This window comes from Bubalus kerabau, chromosome 2 (genome assembly GCF_029407905.1).
Source record: "Bubalus kerabau isolate K-KA32 ecotype Philippines breed swamp buffalo chromosome 2, PCC_UOA_SB_1v2, whole genome shotgun sequence".
NCBI lineage: Eukaryota > Metazoa > Chordata > Mammalia > Artiodactyla > Bovidae > Bubalus > Bubalus kerabau.
Genome location: NC_073625.1, coordinates 139,392,374 through 139,416,535, shown reverse-complemented (window position 1 = coordinate 139,416,535; position 24,162 = coordinate 139,392,374). Strand labels below are relative to the sequence as shown.

Here is a 24,162-nt window from a genome sequence, read left to right as displayed (position 1 = left end):
AGTGGGAAATTTGGATTATCACTCAAGCTTAATCAGAGGCTTCATTATTGGGAAGTAATTTAGTGTGGTTTTCTTTGTATTGTAGCTTTCACTACTTTTAACCTGAGACGTTTCTCTTTCAACATATTTCTAGATCATTTGCTGTAGAATAGTTACCCATGCTTGGTTTCTGCCTTTGAATCTAACTATAATGTCTATGCTGCTGCTACTGCTGCTAAGTCGCTTCAGTCGTGTCCGACTCTGTGCGACCCCATAGACGGCAGCCCACCAGGCTCCCCCATTCCTGGGATTCTCCAGGCAAGAACACTGGAGTGCGTTGCCATTTCCTTCTCCAATGCATGAAAGTGAAAAGTGAAAGTGAAGTCTTTCAGTCGTGTCCGACTCTTAGCGACCCCATGGACTGCAGCCTACCAGGCTTCTCTGTCCATGGGATTTTCCAGGCAAGAGTACTGGAGTGGGTTGCCATTGCCTGGCTAATTGTGTCAGAGGAAAGTTAACATATTACCTTCACAAGGTTTATCTCATGGATGTTTAGTTTTTCCTCAGTGACTGTGTTTACATAGCATCAATAATGTTGCTAGATTTTTCTGGTATTTGTAAACCAGGATACTCCAGCTACATACCTATTTAGATTTGCATTAAAAAAATCATTAATTCTCTCTTCCCATATATATTTTAACTGTTTTTTTTTTCTGGAATTAGAAGTACTCAGAAATAGGCATCTTTAACTTCATAAGCATTTCTTGTATATCTGCTGTATGTAGGGCACTGTGCCCTGTCTGGGGATAGGATCAAACAAATGATTACAGTCCAGTGTTGGGACATACCTACAAAGGAATGTTCAGAGTAAACTGGGCATTTAAAGGAAGATGGGCTAACTGGGTTTGAAGTTCTGGCAACAACAATATTTGAGCTGAGGCTTGGAGATTGAGTACAAGTTGACCATTTAAACAAGCCAAAAAACAGTGGTCCTCTGCAGAGAAGAATCAGTGGATGAGAGTGATGGAATCAGAGCCAGGATCCCACTAACTACAATGACTGTAATATTTTGGTGAATTTGGAAATTTAAAGGGAATATTCAAGATTATTACAGTTCTTAGGATTTTTCTTTTTTAAAAAATTTATTTTTAATTAGAGGATAATTACCTTACAATGTTGTATTGGTTTCTACTATGCAACATGAATCAACTGCATATATACATATATCTTCTCCCTCTTGAGCCTCCCTCCCACCCCCCTACTCCTATCCCGCCCCTGTAGGTCATCACAGAGCACCAAGCGGAGCTCCCTGTGCTATACATCAGCTTCCCACTAGCTATATCTTTTACACATGGTAGTGTATATGTGTCAGTGCTGCTCTCCCAATCCATCTCACCCTATAGGCTTTTTCTTAAAAGAAAATTTTTATTCAAAAATGAAAAAGGCGGTTCTAAATGTATTAAACATAGTGTAGAGATGCAGGTTCGATCGCTGGGTTGGAAGGATGCCCTGGAGAAGGAAATGGCAACCCACTCCAATGTTCTTGCCTAGAAAATCCCATGGACAAATAAGCATGGTGGACTGTAGTCCTGGGGGGCATCACAAAAACCTTGAACATAACTTAGTGACTGAACTGTTCAACAATATTAATATTATCTGATTCCTGGGATATTTTGACAATCAACTGAGAGGTACTATACACATTAGCTACATACTCCATCCGGCAAGAGAGCAGAGTGGTAAAAGTTCTACTACAAAGTTCATTCATTATTTATGGATTAATTATTTCATGGAATGTTTATTCAATGGTAATTAAGTGTTAGGAACACAAAGATGGCCTCTGTTTAATCAGGGAGATAGGCTGATACACCAGTGATAATATACTTTGGCAAGAGCTCAGATAGAGGTAAGCCAGAGATTGGTTGCTAAACCATCTTGTCTACATGTTTCCTATCTTACACAGTTTTCAAAGTGCATTTGAAGTGTTCAAAAAAGGAGTTGTTTCTCTGCCCTGCCCATTGCCTTTATTTTGTTCTGTTCGCATCATCTAGGTAATTCCAAGTTGAAAGTGAAAATTTGGTGACAGTGAAAGTCGCTCAGTCATGTCTGACTCTTTGCGACCCCGTAGACTATACAGTCCAGGGAATTCTCTAGGCCAGAATACTGGAGTGGGTAGCCCTTCCCTTCTCCAAACTACCATGCAATTTACATAATCCTCAAACTTTGTCATTAAAATTATTTTTAGCTAAGGAGAATTATGGGCTTCCCTGGTGACTCAGCTGGGAAAGAATCCACCTGCAGTGCAGGAGACCCCGGTTCGATTCCTGGCTCTGGAAGTTGCCTCGGTGAAGGGATAGGCTACCCACTCCAGTATTCTTGGGTTTCCCTGATAGCTCAGATGTTAAGAATCTCCCTGCAATGCGGGAGACCTGGGTTTGATCCCTGGGTTGGGAAGATGCTCTGGAGGAGGGCATGGCAACCCATTCCAGTATTCTTGCCTGGAGAATCCCCATAGACAGAGGTGCCTGGTGGGCTACAGTCCATGGAGTCACAAAGAGTCGGACATGACTGAGTGACTGAGCACACACAAGGAGACTTATAGATTTATTTTTGCTCCCTGTTTTGTTTGATGTGTGCATGTGTGTTTGTGTGTGTATATGTTGGTACTTTGGGATGTTGGTACTTCTATATGTGATATTAGTGAGATTATTTAGTGTTGTTCCATATTAGCAGTTTTATTGTATTCCACTTTTTTACACAGTGAGATATTCCTGTATTCCAAAATTCAGGATGCTTCAGTTTCTATCTTTTGAAAGTGCTAAAGCTTTTTGTAATCTCTGTAATTATTTTATGTAACTTTAATCAACATACTTTACCAAATTTCTTTGTAAATTTACTTAGTTTTGTAATTACTAAAATTTTTTCATTTCTTTATATATGAAAAGACTAATCAAAAATTTTAACTAAAGGGAAGTCAAAGAACTCAACTATTAGTTAGAGATTTTTTGCAAAAAAATGACAATTTATTGTACCAAAGAGAAATAAGAATGTGCTCAAAAATTATGGGAACATGTCAAAATGACATTGGAAACAATATAAAGAGGCTTCCATTGGCCAAATGTGGGACCATCTAAGCATCAAAATAAATAATAGTAGTAAAAGATTATAATCCCCAGGATATAATAAGAAGCCATGAGACTATACTGCTAAGAATGAAGGGATGAATGAATCCAAATTGGGGAGAAAGAAAAGCTTGTATACCTGTGGCGGACTCATTTTGATATTTGGCAAAACTAATACAATTATGTAAAATTTAAAAATAAAATAAAATTAAAAAAAAAAAGAAAAGCTTTTTCTTACAGCAGCCAATTCCATCTAATAATAAAATGTGATGAATTTAATATTTGTTTCAAATCAACCAGTGCCCCCCATTATGCTACATTGAGATAAAAAAAAACATTATATCTATGATTTTTCTGCCCAAAATTCATAACCTGAGGAAGTATAATCATGAGGAAACACAGCATATAAACCTTAGTTGAGGGACATTTTACACCATAACTGACCTATATTTCTCAAAAAATAACGAAGTCAAGGAAAGTAAGTTCAGTTCAGTTCAGTTCAGTTGCTCAGTCATGTCTGACTCTTCGTGACCCCATGGACCACAGACGCCAGGCCTCCCTGTCCATCACCAACTCCCAGAGCTTACTCAAACTCATCTCCATGTTGTTGGTGATGCCATCCAACCATCTCATCCTCTGTCATCCCCTTCTCCTCCTGCACTCAATCTTTCCCAGCATCAGAGTCTTTTCGAATGAGTCAGCTCTTCACATCAGGTGGCCAAAGTATTGGAGTTTCAGCTTCAACATCAGCCCTTCCAATGAACACCCAGGACTGATCTCCTTTAGGATGGACTGGTTGGATCTCCTTGCAGTCCAAGGGACTCTCAAGAGTCTTCTCCAACACCACAGTTCAAAAGCATCAATTCTTTGGCGCTCAGGTTTCTTTATAGTCCAACTCTCACATCCATACATGACTACTGGAAAAACCGTAGCCTTGATGAGATGGACCTTTGTTGGTAAAGTAATGTGTCTGCTTCTTAATATGCTGTCTAGGTTGGTTATAACTTTTCTTCGAAGGAGCAAGGGTCTTTTAATTTCATGGCTGCAGCCACCATCTGCAGTGATTTTGAAGCCCAAAAAAATAAAGCCTCTCACTATTTCCATTGTTTCCCCATCTATTTGCCATGAAGTGACTGGACCGGATGCCATGACCTTAGTTTTCTGAATGTTTAGTTTTAAGCCAACTTTTTCACTCTCCTCTTTCAGTGTCATCAAGAGGCTCTTTAGTTCTTCTTCACTTTCTGTCCTAAGGTAGTGTCTGCATATCTGAGGTTATTGATATTTCTCCTGGCAATCTTGATTCCAGCTTGTGCTTCGTCCAGCCCAGCATTTCTCATGATGTACTCTGCACATATGTTAAATATGCAAAAATAAGAAAAGCAAAGACAGACCAACAAACTGTTTGAAATTGAGGAGATTAAGTGGAAAACTAAATTCCATTTGTGATTCCAGATTTGATGGGAAAGAGATTGAGAGGGAGGGAAGGAAAGATGGAAGAAGAGAAGGAAGGAAGGAAGAAGAGAGAAAAGAGGGAAGAAGGGAAGCATTGGCTTTTAGGAAATTTGGGTGAAGAAATACACGGTAATTTTTAATTCTGGTTTTTGAAAAGTTTTTGTAATACTGAAAGTATTCAAAAATAAAAAATATAAATCATTAAATCAGTCAGATTACCTTTTAATAAGGAGCAATATAGTAAAAGCAGCACTTAGTAAAGACCAGGTTTTGCTAATCATACCTTAGAATGATGTGTATCTTCTCAAATATTCTATGATTATAGAAAAATTAAGCTGTATTATCAGATTTCTTCATTGCCCAGACTTTATTTCCTATCCTTCTCTTTTTGTTATTTGTGTCCTCAGGGATCAGCTAGTGTGGGATTGAGGAACACAGCCTGCCTCCTTCCTCCTCAGATTGCAGCTCTGTGCAGTTGACTACTGCTGCTTGTTTTATAATGGTCAAAGTGACTCAAGTATCACTTGTTTTAAATTGGGTTTTGTTTTGTTTTGTGTTTTGCTATTTCATCCCACAGTCCAAAGTAAATATGTGCAACTAATATGTGTTAGCAGTTTTGGTAACTATGCTAAAATAGTATTTTTCTTTTTTCACATAGGCTTTGCCCAGGATGGTCCTATTTTAATTCCTTTAAAATTACTGCCACCCACTTTACGTCTAAAAGCATTTTCCCCAGAGGTTGTCTGCTGAGAGGGTTTGCTCCTAAATTTTTACTCTTCTGTTGCCATCAAAGAAAGACAGTTTCATTTGGAAAGTTTAGTTGTTGGTCTCCATGTGGTAACAGAATTGTAATATATTAATTCCTGTTCAGCAAACAGGTATAGCATGGCCATTGGGGGTGGATGTAGTGAAACATTCAGTTCAGAAAAAAATTAAGAAGATGAGAAAATTGTAAATATAAATTATAATTATGAAGTACATACACACACACACACACACACTATATGAGAGACCAAAATATATGTTAGACAGTTATTTATAAAAATTTGTATAGTCCTTACTGTTCCTGAAGCAATATAGTATAGTTCTAAACTGTGTAGTAATTCCTAAAAACTTTTCTTTATATAGCAACCGTTGTGGGTCCCTCATTGTAAAGTATGCATTTAAATCACTAGCCACATTCCTGCATAATCAAAACAATTAGAAACGAACAGTGTGATTTCTTGTCTATTGGGCCTTTTAGAAAGGAGATTTCTCTTTTTACACTGCTTTTTGAGAAAGATTATCCAGAAAACACAGAAATTTTGTCAGTTTTGGTAGCAGGTTTCTTTTCCAGATTGAAGTAGATAAGCACACAATAGCCTAATTCAGGGAATGTTGGATAAGCTTTTCTTGACACAGAGACCAAGAAGTGTGAACATTAACAATCTTAGGTTGGGGTGGAGAATGGAGACCATGGCACTGAACCTGGGGCTGAGGATGATGTTTTCCCCAGCATCTTGAACCCTTCTTTAAAAAAAAAAAAAAAATATATATATATATATATATATATATATTTATTTGTTTGTTTGGCTGTACCAGGTCTTAGTTGAGGCATGCAAGATCTTTTGTTGTGGCACATAAGATCTTTAAGTTGTGGCATGTGGGATCTAGTTCCCTGATGAGGGATTGAACCTGGATCCCCTCAATTGGGAGCACAGAGTCTTAGCCACTCAACCTCCAGGGAAGTCCCTTGAGCCATTCTTAATAATGGGAATAGTATACATAATTCAGGGCTAAGCAAATTGTAGTCTTTTCCTCTCCATTACTATCTATATTCAGAAGGAATTGATTAAAATAAATATTTTAGTCCTGTTTGGCCAAAGGAGTCACAAAATGTTAAAATTAGATTATAATATAGAAGGATCAGTTTCATCTATTGACCTTGGGCATGTTGAAAATATTGGGAATTTGGGGACAAAAAAATCAAATAACAACAGCTGTTTTCTTTCCATACATCTTTTAGCATTCACCTGCTTTCCCATTGTATTCCTTCATGTTCAGCTTCCAGGAACAAGAGCCTTGGTCAGTAACACAGTTTCCTTTTCCCAAACATGGGACATTAAAAAGCAAATTATCTCACAAGAAATAAATAAGACAATGTATCGAAATATAAAAGTTTAGAAATACCACTGAGTAATATGATATTAAGATACGAGCATCATTTCAGAGCAATTTGTTTCTGGAGGATATATACAAAAAAAAACTATTTTGACTTTATCCTTTGTTATTTTCCAAGAAGAATTTGGACAGTAGCTCTCAAGAGAACACAAAAACAAGGAAGCTAGCTAAAGATGATGTATAATTAAATATACCATGTGTGTTCTTTTTCCCTACTCAGACCCCAAATTATCCAATTTGAAGAATTTTTAAGTCATCATATTTTAAACAATCCTGACTCAAAAAATAAAGAGAAACTAACCAATTATATCTTAACATAAGGGTTTTATTTTGCTATTACTGTCTCCCCTCAAAACAGAGTATTTCTCAAAAGTGAGTTTGGTGACAGAATATAAGGAAAACTTGTTTGCTCCAAGGCTGAGCAACTAGTCAGAAAGATTGTATGAATCTAAAAAGAAAAGAGTATCTAGAATAAGTCAGTGACATGAGTAGAATACAGAGACAGAGTGTAAGGGAAGAATTGACCGGACTTAGCAACTAAGAAGATCAGGAGAGTTAGCATCTGGGATTTCTGATTGGATTTTTAGCCAGAGAGTTTGAGGTATTAGTCACACAGTTTTAAATATCTTTATGTTTAAGGTGCCTAGGACACAGTCTTTTCCCCAGTGATTTGTTCCATTTTTTATGCTATGACTTAGTGCAATTTGGGAGAATTGATTTTGTTTTTTTTAAGATGCTATAAGATTTCTTTTAATTGTATATAGAGGTGGTTCTATTTATAAGGAGATAATTGACATGCTTTACAGTATTATACAAACAAAACTATTTGACCAATCTTCCAGAGTGATTTAAATGATGTAACTAAAACTGGAATTATAGAGGAGACATATTTAGTTATTGTAGAGATAATTTATTACTACTTTTTTTTTACATGTTATGTATTGAATGATCATTATCAGTAAGTCAGTTTTTGTGTGAATGTAGAGATTTATTTGACTGTAACTGGACTCATTCAATATTATTTCAAGAGGAATTAAATACAAATCCTGGGTTTTGCACCAAGTGTCATAAGTTATATTTAGATATCAAATTTTGATCTGAATATATTTGATCTATATCTATATTTTGATATAGAATTATAAGCAATAAACTACCTAGAATGTATTCTTATTCTCTCAATCAACTTCTCTTTGTCTCACACACACACAAACACAGACACTCTCATATCTCCTTTATCCTTCAAGAGTCCTTTCTATCTAATGCACAGTAATCCTTCCATGATGTTGTTTTCAGGGTTCATGCCATCAACCTATTTTTATAGATCTAAACATTTGTAACAAATTCCTCCAGGAATTTAAACTAATGGTTCTGTATTATACCAAAATTCACTTAATAGCAAGTAAAGTAAAAGAATTCCTTGTCACTTTGTTTTATATTTTAATATGCTTTCATATATATGAATATTACATATTTGCAATATTCTTTTACGTAAGAAATTTTCCTTAAATTATTATGTAGCTTCAATAAAAGATGAGTTAACTAGAAAGATATGTGTCTTTGGAACCTATTTTTAAAAACTTCCATCTCAAGAATGATTTAATATTTCCAGGAATGTACACACACACACTCACTCACCTGATAGACTAGGGGTTGTCCTTTTGTTTCTTAGCATGTTGGGTCTCATAGGAAAAAAAAAGACTAATCATGTATTTCTTAGTGTTTTTCAAAATTATCCAGGAAGATTTGACTTCATCTATTGTTTCCCCCAATGACCCGAAAGAATTTCTGGTTCATATATCCATTCTGAGAATGGATTGAGTTATTCAGTCGATAGAGATTATTATCACAGTCTGGTTTTCACAAATGTAATTGACTTCCTGTTTTTTAAAAAAGTAAATTAAAAGTATATTTTAAATTGAATAAAATAATTTTTATCACAAACATGGAACTATTATGTTGTTTCTATAATGGGTCTTCAATAAGAGTAAATCTACTTTTTAAAATTAATTAGTTCCATAAACTTGCAGAGATTGGAAAATACATCCCTTAATACACTTAATCAATCTCTGCTGCTGCTGCTAAGTCACTTCAGTCATGTCCGACTCTATGTGACCCCATAGACGGCAGCCCACCAGGCTCCCCCATCCCTGGGATTCTCCAGGCAGGAGTACTGGAGTGGGGTGCCATTTCCATCTCCAATGCATGAAAGTGAAAAGTGAAAGTGAAATTGCTCAGTCGTATCCGACCCTCAGCGACCCCATGGACTGCAGCCTACCAGGCTCCTTTATATATCTCTAAATATTTTCTATGTAATAAATTAATAATCTATAAAACAGAACATTTTATAAAATACTTTTTCATTTATATTTCAGGGAAGTAAAATTTGCCACCCCAAAATGTGTCTTTGGAATGAGGATTATTTTAGGCTGTTTATTTTTAAGAAACAGAAGACTCAATAAGTCTTTCTTTTACCTCCCCCTTGAGCTGCCTAAAGAGTTAGATAAAAGGGCCCTTAACAGGAAGTGAAGTGTCCCCAGGGATAGCTTTGAAGCATATGGGCTCAATGTGGTAGGGAGAGTTTAGCAATTCATATAAATTAAAGTCAGCTCTGTGTCCCATGTCTCTGCCTGGTCTATCTTTTAAAAATTTAATTTAATTTTTTAATTTTTTGTTTTTTAGTTTTTACAATGTTGTGCTGTTTTCTGCCACACAACAATACAAATCAGCCATAATTTTACATACATCCTCTTCCTCCTTCCCTCCCTCCCAAGCCTCCCAATCCACCCCCCATCCCATCCCTCTAGGTCATCAGAGAGTGCCACACTGGGCTCCATGTGCTATACAGCAACTTCTCACCAGCTATCCGTCTTATGCCTGATGGTGTAAATATGCTGATGCTACTTTCTCCCTTCATTCCACTCTCTCTCTCCCCCACTGTGTCCACAAGTCCATTTTCTACATCTGCATCTCCATTCTGCCTGGCCCATCTTCACGTGAATCTCCTTCATTCCCTTTGAATTCCCAAACCAGCATCCTCTTTTGTCTTTAGCTGAAATGGCATTTAAGGTGAAGGCTTCAACCATTTTGGCAAAGTTTTCCTGAGTCTTTCTTATGTATACATGTTATTAAATTTGTTTATTGGTTCCTTTAGAGGTAGCATTTCTTTGTGGAAAGGTCAGCAAGGTGATTTCCCTTAGCTTCAAGAGAGTCAAATTTATAATGCCCCAGGATCTTAATACTAAAACAGCAGATAAAAATATTGTATTCAATAGTTCCTGAACATAGGGTTCACTTTTATTTATGCTAAAAGTAAGGAAACCACACTGCTTTCACAACATTCCAAAATTGTGAGGTGCTCTGAAACCATGTCTCCTATTAGTATAAATATTAGCAGTTTTGCCCTTGGCTGAAGTACAAGCCACTGTAAGAGAGTATAATTCAGCATGTTGGGCTGAAGTAGCCATAAGTAAAGGTGCTGTCTCAACACTAACAAAAGGAGTTGAAGTAGCAAACCCAGCCCAGTATTTCCCATTGTTACCTTTTAAATATGAACCATCAGTGAACCGTGAGAAGTAAATGTTACCCAAAAGAATTTTCTGTAAATCATCAGGAGAGTCAGGAGGTGGTACATCAGCATTAAGCAGTTGTGAGGGACCTCATCAGAGACAGAGGGGAGAAGAGTAGCAGGGTTAAGGTTGTTACAACATAGAAGACTTATGTGAGGAGCAGTTAACAACAGAACTTCATAAGACATTAAGTGGCTGACAAAGAAATGTTGAGTGTGATGAGAGTTTAGGAGGGCTTCTACTCTGTGGTATACAAAAATAGTTAAAGGGGATAGCAATTTTCTCAGTGGCCTTAATCAAAAGGTCAGTAGTCATAATGGCTCTAAGCCAAGGGGGATATCCCTGTGCCAGGGGGTCCATTTGCCGGCTATTGCATGCATGGGTCAGTGGTGGTCCCCATGTTTATGAGCGAGTACATACAAGGCATTCATTTCCTTTTTATATATTAAAAAAAAAAAGAAAAAGAGAATCTGGTCATTAGGATATCCAAGGGTCAGGTAAGTTCATCAAACTGTTCTTTAAGGCTTCAAAGGCTATGTCATCATCCAGTTCTTCCCATAAAATTGGGTCAAGGTTGTTACTGTTGAGTAAAACATATAGACATTTGGCCATAAGAGAGAAATTTTGGAATCCAGTTTTGGCAGTAACTGACTAGCTTAACTCCAGGAGTTGGTGATGGACAGGGAGGCCTGGCATGCTGCAGTCCATGGGGCTGCAAAGAATGGGACACGACTGAGTGACTGAACTTAAAACCTCAGAGTCAGTGCTTAGTTTTGGGTTTAAGGAAATTTAAGACACCATGAAATCTATCTGGATCTAGGTAAAGCCCTTGTTCTATTAATAACATCAGATGCCCTTATTATCGAGCCCAGGTTTGAACAAACTGCAATTTTCCCTTGGAGACCTCATGTCCCTTTAAGGCTGAAAGTCTTAGCAAGTGGTGGATGCCTTCTTGTAAAAAGGCTTGAAGAAAGCAAGGAAGCAAATCTCCACATATTGCACCAAAGTAGAACCTCTGAGGAACTTTGTGTCATCCAGGTTATCCTTCAGGATTGATAATAATAAACACTCTCAGCAAAACCATCAGACATTATTTTACTGGCTAGGTGAATTGTTTTTCCTCCTAAGTGAAAGTAAAAAGTTGTTGGCTACCTTCAACAACTGGAATACTAAAGAATGTGCCACATAATCAATTACTGTAAAGGATTCCCTTCCAGCAGGAATGGATATCAGTAGAGCATAAAGGTTAAGAATAACAGGGTGTCAAGGGATAACAATTTGTTTATTGCTCAGAGGTCCTGGACAGACTTTCTCCTTTGGCTTTTAGGTTTTCTCATCAGTAAAATGGTAGTGTTACAGGGACTAGTACAAGGGACAATTAGCCCTTGAGCCTTGTAACCTTCTATTATGGGCTTCATGCCTTCTTTACTGTAGGGTATTGATTAATTCTGGGAAAAGATTTTGAGGGATCTATTTGAACTTAATTTTTTTTTTTAATTTATTTTTGGCTGTGCTGGGTCTTGCTACATGCTGCCTTTCTCTAGTTGTGGATCGCTGGAGCTTCTCTTGCTGCAGAGCCTGGGCTCTAGAACACCTGGCTCAGTTAGTTATGGCACATGTGCTTAGTTGCTCCACGGCATGTTGGATCTTTCTGGTCCAGGAATGGATCCAACCCATATCCCCTGCATTGGCAGGCAGATTCTTAACCACTGGACCAGCAGGGAAGTTCCCGTCTGAATCTTGATAAGAGATGTGATGGGGAATTACCAACATCAGTTGATGATTTACCCAGAAGGAAGGTGGTAACTGATGTAATCGGGCCAAAGATCAGTGTTTCCAGGATCAGCCCTAGTGTCATCAGAGACAGAATGAATAAAACATGTCAAAGGGTAATTTAATTCCACTGGTAGGTTACTTTGATGATTGCTGTAAAGTTCTAGAATTGTCTTCCCCTTTTGGGAGAGAGCAATTCTGGCATGATACTTCTCTAAGAAGTCTTGGCCTCATAGGATGTGTATCTTTCAAAGGGCCTAAACAAAGACAGTAGATTCAGAGACAGGAACCTCTTTAGGTTCAACTCCACTAGTGGAACTTTTCAGTATTCCAAAGCAGAGCTGCTTTACAGGAGTGTGTTTGAACATGGAGAGTGTGACTTTAGTGTTATTTAGGACTGGAAGAGATTCATCCCCAATCTGGAGTAATATTTCTCCAAGCCGATCAAGAGGGAGGGTTGGGAAGAGCCCCTGTGGTCCTTTGGAGCCCCGTCATTGAGAAGTGAAAGGAACATAGAAAGGCAGGTTGGAAAACTGAAGGTGCCTATAGCACTTAAATTTGTAACAATCTCTTTTTCAATTTCCTGGCTCTTTTCAATAATAGAAGAAACCAGGGTAGTTTGGGTTTTGTTTGTTGTTGTAAGTCGTATCCAACTCTTTTGCGACCCCATGGACTGTAGTAGCCCTCCAGGCTCCACTGTCCATGGGCCTTCCCAGGCAAGAATATTGGAGTGGTTTGCCATTTCCTTCTCCAGAGGATCTTTCTGATCCAGGAATCAAATCCATGTCTTCTGCATTGCAGGCTGGTTCTTTACTCTGAGCCATCAGGAAAGACTTAGGTTTTGTTTAGTGATCTTCATTTGCTGGAGCTGAAGATTAAGAAGGTTGATGTTTTTCCTTTTAGGTGACTCATTTAGAGTGAGAGAGAGCTGGATTGTCAGATTAACTAAATCAGGAGTGGATGTGGTTTCCCGTTCCATCCTGATTCTTTTTACTGGAAGTAAAGGTCTCAGTTAAGCCCATTCATAAATATAGAGTTTAAAGTTACCAGGATAGAAGCAACATTTGAAAGAAGAAAAGAATTTTCTCTAAAAATAATCTGAAGTTAATTTTAATAGTTATGACCAGTTTCATCAGATTTTTGTGTGCAAGCCTGACTTTTGTCCAATCAACAGACTTAGGTAAATCCCTAGGAATTGCCTGATGAGTCACCGATGATTGCTTGAGCCTGATCAGGTAGTAAAGTAGCAGGCTGCTCTTTCAGTTGTGATTCTAGAGACCTTTCAGGATATTCTCAATTAGCAGTTTTCATCCAGTAGTGGGTCTGTCTTCACCAACAAACTTATGAACTAGCTGATATAGGTCAGACAAACCAGGTAGATAAGTCTGAATAACTACATTAAATTCCTTAGTAATTCTGTGAGGATTTTTTGTTACTTTGGGAAAATATTTGACTATGGTTTCAAGGAAAAGGGAAGTTTGGCAAGAGAATTAGTGTGGAGGAATTTAGCATATAATGAAGGAGTAGGTGATGTAAGATCTTCCCTGGAGGCTCAGCGGTAAAGAATTTGGCTGCAATGCAGGAGACCCAGGTTCAATCTCTGGGTCAGGAAGATACCCTGGAGGAGGAAATGGCAACACCCTCTAGTATTCTTGCCTGGGAAATCCCACGGATAGAGGATCCTGTCAGGCTACAGTTCATGGGATTGCAAGAGTTGGACACAACTTAGTGCAACTAAACCACCACCACCACCAGGTGATATAGAGGGAAGAGGAAGATGGCACCAGAGGCAGGTCCTGAGACAAAGAAGGCAGGGAAGGAGCATGAGTTTTTAGAAGCATTGGAAGGGCTGATGCTGAAGCTGAAACTCCAATACTTTGGCCACCTGATGCGAAGAGCTGACTCATTTGAAAAGACCATGATGCTGGGAAAGATTGAGGGCAGGAGGAGAAGGGGACGACAGAGGATGAGATGGTTGGATGGCATCATGGACTCGATGGACATGGGTTTGGGTGGACTCTGGGAGTTGGTGATGGACAGGGAGGCCTGGCATGCTGTGGTTCATGGGGTCGCAAAGAGTTGGACACGACTGAGCGACTGAACTGAACTGAATCTTTCTTTGTTGTTTTCTTTTTTTTGCCTCAACTCATCTTAAACATCTTATTTTGCAGAGAAGCAATTTTAGGCTCCTGATAACATTTGGAAACCTCAGAATACCAATTAAAATAAGTACTGCATTAAGTTTCTGGAAATGTTGGATCCTTGTCCAATTTGGCTTTAAGAAAAATGAGTTTGGGGATTTTAAAAATCCCCCATAATGGCCACTGATATTCTAAATCACCTTTAGTTAGGTTGGTCCATTTGGTTAGAAATATGCCTGAGGAAGGACTATAGTTTTTAAACATAAAATTGGCCAGAGTCCCTGTAAATGGGCATGCTCAAAACTCTAGATAGTAGGGATCCCATTTCTCAAAGATTTCTACCTAGAGTAAAAGGATAATTTTCAAATAGCATAAACATCTCAAGCAACGCAAACAGCTCAAACAGCCTGCAGGTCTAATACCAGCCAGTTCAGAAGGAACACTCTAGTTCTGAAGGTCTGCTCAGTACAGCTCTAATGTAACAGCCCAATTCAAAGGGAATCAGGCCAAAGGCTTAATAGCACAGTGCCAATAAAATAGCCCCTCTTCCAAAAGGAATTGAGTCAAAGGCTGAACCCACACAGTTATAATGAAGCAGCCCCTGATCCCAGTGGAATGAACCAAAGGCTAGCCAATTCCAGGAGGAACAGACCCCACCCCCCCACCCCCCCCACCCCCCGCCCCGTTCCAGAAGGAATCCTGCCGAAGATGAGCACAGTTCCAATTCAAAAAGGCCAATTGCATAAATCAGGCAGATGCCAAATAAGTACTCACACACATACAGAACAAAGTCTTAGCCAGAAAAGAAGTGAAGTGAAGTGAAGTCGTTCAGTCGTGTCCAACTCTTTGTGACCCCATGGACTGTAGCCTACCAGGCTCCTTTGTCCAAGGTATTTTCCAGGCAATAGTACTGGAGTGGATTGTCATTTCCTTCTCCAGGTAGTCAGAAAAGACATAGTCTTAAAACAGATCCCCAGTAAAGCCTGGAGGGCTTCAAAATGCAAATAGGGCAGAAGCTTAGGTCCAGAGGAAAGACTACCTCTTAAATCCCAGGGCTGACAAGAAAAGCAGTGAGCAGCAATGGGTTCAATGTGAGCATCACACTTCTCTACCATCACTAGCCTGGAAATCATCAGGGGTCTTCTCTGGATCTCCATGCAGGCCACCAAAATGTTGACTTAAATAGATTGCCAGCAATTTCCCCAGTAGAAATGGGTTTGCTTGGGATCAACGAAGAATTGCAGTTTGGGGTCTACAACTGTGGCGAGCCACATGCCAGTCCCCCCACAGCAAGGAAAGAAGGACTTTTTTTAAAAAGGGAAAAGGAAGGTGGGAGCATATAGTAAACAAAGAGTCTGTTGGAGGACTTTGAAGAGTTTGAAGTATAGTGGCTTTTCAGGGACCGAGTTGTGAGAGTCTCTCATTGGCTGAGCTCTTGCCAGGCAAGGAAAGCTTTTCTTCCTATTGGGCTCTGCTACTGTCACAGTGCATGAGAGCTCCCCTTTCTGACTTCCCAACTCTATTTTAATTGAGGTTTCTCTATCAGTTTTGCACTATCCATCTCCTTTTTTTAAATTGCCTTTTCTACTCTGTCAGTTTAGATCTTTGTAACCTCTCCCCACCCTCATTCTCTATTAATCAACATATATTCCTCTTCATTATTAAATTCACTATGAAATTGAGCTTTGAATATTGGAGAAATATGAATCTCAACTTTTCAAGCATCTTCAAATGTTCTATATTGTTTTCTAACTTCTTATATTATCTCAGTTTAGCATCTTGGGCATTCTAAAATATAATCTCAAATTATATCAGCTACAGTGATTCTTAACCATGGTGCATCATCAATAAATATGTGCATATACCTATACATGTAAAAAGTTGCATATAATTTTATGCACAAGTCTTAGAAAAATACCCCTGTTCTGTGTCCTCATATCCTGCCAGTCTGCCACACATACATTAAATTCCAACCATATAAGACCACGAGCAACTTGAGGACTGACAGTTTTTATGCAAAAACACACCCTCATACACCCCATGATGCTATCTCAAATATCTCCACCAAGTAAGTCAGCCCCTAGAATGTCTCTCCTGAGGTCTTTCACAATGTTTTCATTCTCTCTTTACCTGCTACCTGTTACCTGTTACCTGGATAGCTTTGGAAACATTTGGGGAAGATAAATATCATTTTCCAGATTTTAGTCTCTGCTATTCTTCCTAAAGTAAATTGGTTTATTCTGGTGGAAAATAATTTTTTCCTAAAGAACTTGGGTTTTACTCATCTTGATGAAAACAGGTTTCAATTTTATTTAAATTTTATATCTGTTTGACTCATGTCAACTCAAAATGGTGTTCTTTGATGTCTTTGGATTTCTATTTTCCAGGTTTCTTGAGCACAGGGGATCAGGCTGCAAAAGGAAACTATGGACTCCTTGATCTCATACAGGCTTTAAGATGGACTAGTGAGAATATTGGATTCTTTGGTGGTGACCCCTTAAGAATCACTGTTTTTGGCTCTGGCGCTGGGGGTTCATGTGTCAATCTGCTGACTTTATCCCATTATTCTGAAGGTAACCGTTGGAGCAATTCAACCAAAGGTATTACGCAGGTTGCGAATTCTGACAATTTTGGTGTCTGCATGCCACCACTATCAGTAGTATGTGATGCTCTGTATATATTTCTGTTTAAACTAAATGTTAGAATGAACTCAATAACTGTTTCAAACTTTGTTTCTTCAGCTTCTCTATGCATGTTTAAATTTTTGTCAAACTCTTTTCTTTGTTTCCTGTGGAGCTTGGTTTGGATGCCCTTACAAGCACACTTCAGAATAATTAACATTACAGTAACTTTTCTCTCCTCCAAAGGGTGATTTGGGGGAAGATCAAAGATGTTCACATTTCTGTTATGTTGATTCAGTAATCAAAACCAAAGACATGGGTTTTTAAAAAAATATTGTTTAATGCAAGGCTTGTATATAATCTATTTTCTAGATGGCAAACTTTTAAACCCTTTACTAGTACGAAGATAATAAGGAAGTGGTTGTTAGCTAGTTCGTCTGCAAACGTCATTTTCACTTGTCTGGGTAGAGGACAGACGTTTGATTATTTTGCATGCATGATCCAAAATTGTCAAAGCATTAAGGTCACTAGTAGAGCTTTTGATTAAAAAGAAAAATATGTTTGATTTTGTGCTTTTTCTATTTTCAACTCAAAAATGTTATTTTTTCCCCCTGAAGCCTGGCAAAGCAGCCTGGAACACTGAGGCTGGTTAAATCCATGAGATATTGTTTTTGTCTCCATTTTCTGGCCTTGACATCTTTTTTTCCAAAATGCCTGTGCAAGGCTTATCATGCTGGTCTTTATGAACTCCCATTTTACCATGAGTTTACTCACCCATTCTTATAGCATTATTAACTTGAAATATCCACAAGAACAGAGGTGTTTTGTTAGAGAAGTCTGTAAAGTGAATACTTTCTCTCCATTATACATACAGAATAGATAGGAAAAGAGAGAATACGTATCAACCATCTTATATTTTCTGCTTTTCCATTGTCAGTTTATAGATATTAAGAAAGTATACACTGTCAGTTTTAAATCATGAGGCTTATGAGTTTGTAAGACTAAGTTTTAGTATATGAGCATCAGACACAGAATATTTGTTTTTGGCATCAAAGACACATTAATGTCAAATTTCAGAATAACAGTCATTAAATGAGTTTATATATTTGGAGGATCATATATTATTACTGACTTAATTTGTAGACATAGTTTATGTAATATCTCACTTTATCAGTAGAGTTCTGATTCAAGATAACAAAATGACACCTGTATGAGAACTCTCCCAAAGTATAGAGATTTTGGTCTTCAGTGAAATGACTTATTTTGAAATAATAAAGTTTGTTGTTTTTTTCTGTACTTGAACAGATTAGAATGTTCTAGCTTGAAGACTAAACTAATGCCAGTACTTATCTAGGATAATGTTAGCCAATCTCTTCAGATTCTTAGGGTCATTTGGTCTCAAAGCCCATTTGCACTGATTTTTTTCTAAATTTTTTTTCTAAATGTAAAGTGAACATGGGTATCAAAGCCATTTTCAGCCAATATAAAACTAGCATTTTATAAAGAGATGAATCAATTAGTCCATCAGCTAGTGTTGCTATTCATCAATCAATGAGGTAAACAGTGGCAAATGGCTGTGCAAAGAGGTGAAAACATAACATTCCATCACACACACTCTTCAAGGAAATCTATCCATACCTGGCTAGATAAATGTACTTATGTGTGATCTAGTTCTAAGCTTATTTCTAGTAACAAAGCTGCCTAAATTGACCAGGAGATGCTCAGAAGGGGTCTTGGAATCATCAGGCTAATTTTATCTCTGTTACAGACTTTAAAGTTTGGGAACTTCCCAGAGCTGCAACAATTCTCAGGCCTGTAACAATCATGCATACGAGCACTCTCACTAATGATAGAATATGTGGATTTTCCCAGTACCATTTAGATGGCATATTTCAGACTATATTAAATATGATATGTATTTTTTGGGTGTATTTAGTTAATGTCATTAAGTCCCTAAAATGGGAAAGAATCTTATAGAAGTCTTATTTTAGCTATAAAGTTTTTAAGCAGTAAAATATTTCTTTGAGCCAATGTTGACAAACACAGTTTTAAAACGTTATTCGTTACTATAGGTATTCTCTTTGCTGTAGCAAACTGAAAATATTTTCATAAAGATGTCAGAAATCAAAACAAATATTTATTAGTATTGTTTGACTTTTTGCATATTTTATAATTATCTGGAAACATTATTACAGGCATTTTGAATACATATATGTGTTTGGAGAAAAAAAATGAAAGCTTTGCTTCTAATTTAGTCATTAATTTAGCACCTTTGTGAAAAAGAATTCTTATATATTAACACATATGAATGATTGAGCATGTGTTTGAATAACTGAAATACAAAGCTGTATTTGGAAATTGACAATAAAGGTAATTTTTAAAATAGAATAGATAAATTATATTTTTAAAATGAGAATTTTATTAGAAAATACCTTAATAAGTAAAGTTCATTTATAAATTTGAATGGTATGCAGCTCTTATCAAGCTGCATATGGTACCATGATTTATAATTTTTAAATGTAATTAAGTGAAAAGCAATGGACCATGTACTTTTCATCTTTTTGATAAAATATAGCAGTGCACATTCAACAGTGGAAAAAGTTAAATCACCCCCTGCCCGCACTAAATCCTTCTGCTGATGGTTTTCTCTTTAACCTAGCGAATACACTGCAAATGTTTTATCTTCCTCAGGAAGATGAGTATTCAACATACTGTGTCTGATATAAAGAGCTGGAAAGAGTATGTCTGAAGTGATATTCTGTTTTGTGTGCCTTTAAGGCCATCCCCAGGGTATGAGCAGATTCCCAGCCCCAGTAATTATGTAAACATATCAACAATTGTTTTCAAATAAATTCTGATTAAAACAAACACAGAGCCATTTTGAGGAAAGATACATGCAGCCAAATTGGAGGAAGTATCCTCAAAAGACAAGACAAAGTCTGATGTAAAGCTAAAGGGGAGAGAGCCCCATCTGGTTGGCTGTGACAGTAACATAGGTGTTTACATGCTGAGCAAATGAATACTTGAGACTTCTTTTACCACTACTATTTACACATTCTCCGTTTCTCCTTGTTTACTGCCTTTTTGAGACAGTGCACAATTTAGATCTCTGTCTTCTCAAAGTAGTTGCTACTGAAAGCAGAAGACTCTAATCCATCTTTCCAATTCATTGTACCCTGGGGATGAATTTGTGTACCTTCTCTTAAGCAAAAATGTCTCTATCTTCCTGTTTCTTGAGTCATATCTGGGTTTTTATATACACATCTCAAATATCAGATTTGATTGTTTTACCACAACATTATTCAAAGGTCATCTGAAACGTTTTGTTATTTTTTTTTCCCCCATAGGACTCTTTCAACGAGCAATAGCTCAAAGTGGAACAGCCCTTTCCAGCTGGGCTGTTAGTTTCCAACCTGCAAAATATGCTAGAATGTTGGCCACAAAAGTTGGTTGCAATGTTTCAGATACAGTAGAGTTAGTGGAATGCCTGCAGAAGAAGCCTTACAAAGAACTTGTTGACCAAGATATTCAACCAGCACGATACCACATAGCCTTTGGACCTGTGATTGATGGTGATGTGATACCGGATGACCCTCAGATACTGATGGAGCAAGGAGAGTTTCTCAACTATGATATAATGTTAGGAGTAAACCAAGGGGAAGGATTAAAATTTGTTGAAAATATAGTAGATAGTGATGATGGTATATCTGCTAGTGATTTTGACTTTGCTGTTTCCAATTTTGTTGATAACTTATATGGATATCCTGAAGGCAAAGATGTTTTGAGAGAAACCATTAAATTCATGTATACTGACTGGGCTGACCGTCATAACCCTGAAACCAGAAGGAAGACATTATTAGCTTTGTTTACGGACCATCAGTGGGTGGCACCAGCTGTAGCTACAGCAGATCTTCACTCAAATTTTGGTTCACCCACCTATTTCTATGCCTTTTACCATCATTGCCAAACAGATCAGGTTCCAGCTTGGGCTGATGCAGCTCATGGAGATGAGGTTCCCTATGTACTAGGAATACCCATGATTGGACCTACAGAGTTATTTCCTTGCAATTTCTCCAAAAATGATGTGATGCTGAGTGCAGTTGTAATGACATACTGGACAAATTTTGCTAAAACTGGGTAGGTACCTAAGAATGAAATTTGCGATACTTTAGTAAAAATATCCTCTTAAGCACTTAAAATATACATGTTTTGTGTCCAAATGATTTAATTTAATAGGTTAATGCCAATGATATTTAAGTTCCTTTATTCAAAATTTATATTTGTGGTGTTTCAGAAATCACTGCTTTATCCTTACTTTGTAAAGCTTATTAATAAAGTCTATCTTTATTGCATTACTCAATAATTTAATTTATTTTGCTTCTTTTTTAATTACACAGGATTTATTATTATTATTCAATAATGACAAGTTTTATTTTATAGAGATTTTCAGTTTAGTTTAGTTTCAGTACTGTATGTCTTTTGATCCTCCCAAGTACCTTGTGAGGAGAGCAGGTCAAATACCATAATCCCATTTTACAGAAAAAGGGCCTTAGTCTATGAAAGCTTCACATAGATATATTCAAATGTCCAGTATATAGCAGCATTAGGACTCCAATCCTCACCTGCCAATTCCAAATCCCAACTTTTTCCCACTGCTGTCTCTGCTTAGCTTGCCTATGAGAAAACTCACTTGTACTTGAATTTTTTTATCTTTGGATGTGTAGCAGTCCATGGGTAGAGAGAACAAGAAAGTGAGATTTACTCAAATTATGTTATCAAACATTTAACAACCTGCCTGAAATGGAATTGCTATTTCTAAATTAACCCAAGTTATATTAAAACAGTCTAAAGCCTTGCTGAGTTACCTCTTCAATTAAATGTTAAACTAGTGCCGTTGTGATTTTTAAAAGAATAAAGCCAATTTCTTTCTCATAATTTCTCTTTTCTAGTGACCCAAATCAACCAGTCCCTCAAGACACAAAATTCATCCATACCAAACCCAACCGCTTTGAAGAAGTAGCATGGACCAGATATTCCCAGAAAGACCAACTTTATCTCCATATTGGATTAAAACCAAGAGTTAAAGAACATTACAGAGCCAATAAGGTAAACCTCTGGTTGGAGCTGGTACCTCATCTGCATAATCTCAATGACATTTCTCAGTATACCTCGACAACAACTAAAGTGCCATCAACTGACATCACTTTCAGACCTACAAGAAAAAATTCCGTACCTGTCACATCAGCCTTTCCCACTGCCAAGCAGGATGATCCCAAACAACAGCCAAGTCCATTTTCAGTGGATCAAAGGGACTACTCAACAGAGCTGAGCGTCACTATTGCCGTTGGAGCATCACTACTATTTCTGAACATCTTGGCCTTTGCAGCCCTGTACTACAAAAAGGATAAGAGGAGACATGATGTTCACAGGAGATGCAGCCCCCAGCGCACGACTACCAATGATCTGACCCACGCACAAGAAGAGGAGATCATGTCCCTCCAAATGAAGCACACTGATTTGGATCATGAATGTGAGTCCATCCATCCACATGAGGTGGTTCTTCGGACCGCCTGCCCCCCAGATTACACACTAGCTATGAGGAGGTCACCTGATGATGTTCCCTTAATGACACCCAACACCATCACAATGATTCCCAACACTATACCAGGGATTCAACCCTTACACACATTCAATACATTTACTGGAGGACAGAACAATACTCTGCCCCATCCCCACCCCCACCCCCATTCACATTCAACAACCAGGGTATAGCCAGATAAGAGAAACAAACTATTTTTTTGATGGATTGCAGTAAAAGATTACTGAAGATTCCTTGGCTTTCAACCTACAAGACTCTTACTATTTAAATAAGGAGGAATATTATGTGAATATACATATCAAGAACTTCGGGGGTTTTGGAAAAAAAAAGAATTGTACATATATACACAAATCAACTTTAAAAGCGAATTTCAATTGCTTGAAGCAATTGTTCTGAATGATACTTTTTCATTCACATTCAAGAATTAATTTTTTGAAGATTTATGTTACATAATGGAATTAGGCATGTGGAACACCAAACAGGAAAGAACTATGTCTGAAATATAAAATATAAAAATTTTAAAAATAACCATGAATATGCACAAGGGACACACCAATGGAATGTCAGATAATTTTCACCAGTTTTTATTTGGAGCTGTTTTATTGTGTAGACCATATTTACATATTTGGATAAGTACACAAAGCACCAATGCTGTTAATGGCCTTAGCGGAGGCTCATGCTGAAATTTGCCAGTAAAACAAAGAAGTTTAAAGACTGGCAGGTACAACATTATCACATAAGTGCTGTCAGTATAAAGTTGTGGGGATAAAGGAAACTGGATATTTTTAGCACGATGTGCATGATAATTTATATGCTTGGTGGCTGTGCTGCTGATTAAGCCGTAATTAAAATTCTCCTCATCCCATTGAAGTTTTTAATAGAAGCTTCCTCCATCAATTGGCAGAACCTAAAGAAGAATTCAGGGGGCAAAAGTAATTACAATAAAATAATTCACAGCAGTTTTGATAATAGAAGGAATTAGTTACTAAATGTATCTGAAGAAACTATAGGTATAGTGGTGAATACTCGCTGACATGAATCCCAGAAAAAAAAAAATTTCCTGTGTTTTTAATGTTCTTTTCATTCCCATCTAAATATTTTCTAGAAATATAACCCTAATCGGACATGTGTTACAGGATCTATAATTTGCTGTGGTTTTTGTTATTCTGTATTTTGTTCCTTAGGGTAAGGTGAAGTGTGTCCAAAGAGTAACTTGCAAGTCTTTATGATCTGAGAATGCCCCAAATTACCACTCTGATTACAGTTCTCAGTTCATTGATTTACTCATGTTGCATGACAAAATGTTTACTACTAATAATTCAATATGAAGTTATGTCCCTCCTCACGTCACTTATCTTTCTCACTGAGGTTCATTCACTGGAATTTACTCACACAGTCTCAATAGAGTGCAACGTAGATAAAGAACCTAGAAGGAGCGTCAACACCTGGAGGATTGTAGTCTTACACGTATGTGTGATTTTAAATGAATATTCTAAGACCACAGAAAACTCTTCATCCCCTTGTTGTTTACCAGTAACAGTATATCACAGACCTTTCCAAATGTTTGTATATGTAATCAGATGTACATTTATATTAAAAAAAATCGAGATGGACTTAAAGAGCACATCCTGATAAATACTTTCTCTCTTACCTGTACTATATTTCTATTAGACTAAAGTTATGTGATTTTTTTTTACATTTTTTCAGATGACTAGCAATTTTGATAGTTTGTAAGATAATGCAAAGAAC

The 24,162-nt window shown here is 37.4% G+C and overlaps 1 protein-coding gene across 2 annotated transcripts in view; it reads left to right on the top strand.

The window, feature by feature from the left end:
* NLGN1 (neuroligin 1) overlaps nt 1-22,586 on the top strand; it is a 782,190-nt gene extending 759,604 nt beyond the window's left edge. For both annotated transcript variants that reach the window (XM_055569020.1, XM_055569021.1), the window contains 3 exons: nt 16,581-16,766; nt 20,162-20,951; nt 21,764-22,586. In XM_055569020.1, coding sequence (XP_055424995.1) covers nt 16,581-16,766; nt 20,162-20,951; nt 21,764-22,586 — 1,799 coding nt within the window. The remainder of the gene's footprint in view (nt 1-16,580; nt 16,767-20,161; nt 20,952-21,763) is intronic.
* Nucleotides 22,587-24,162: the final 1,576 nt, after the last annotated feature.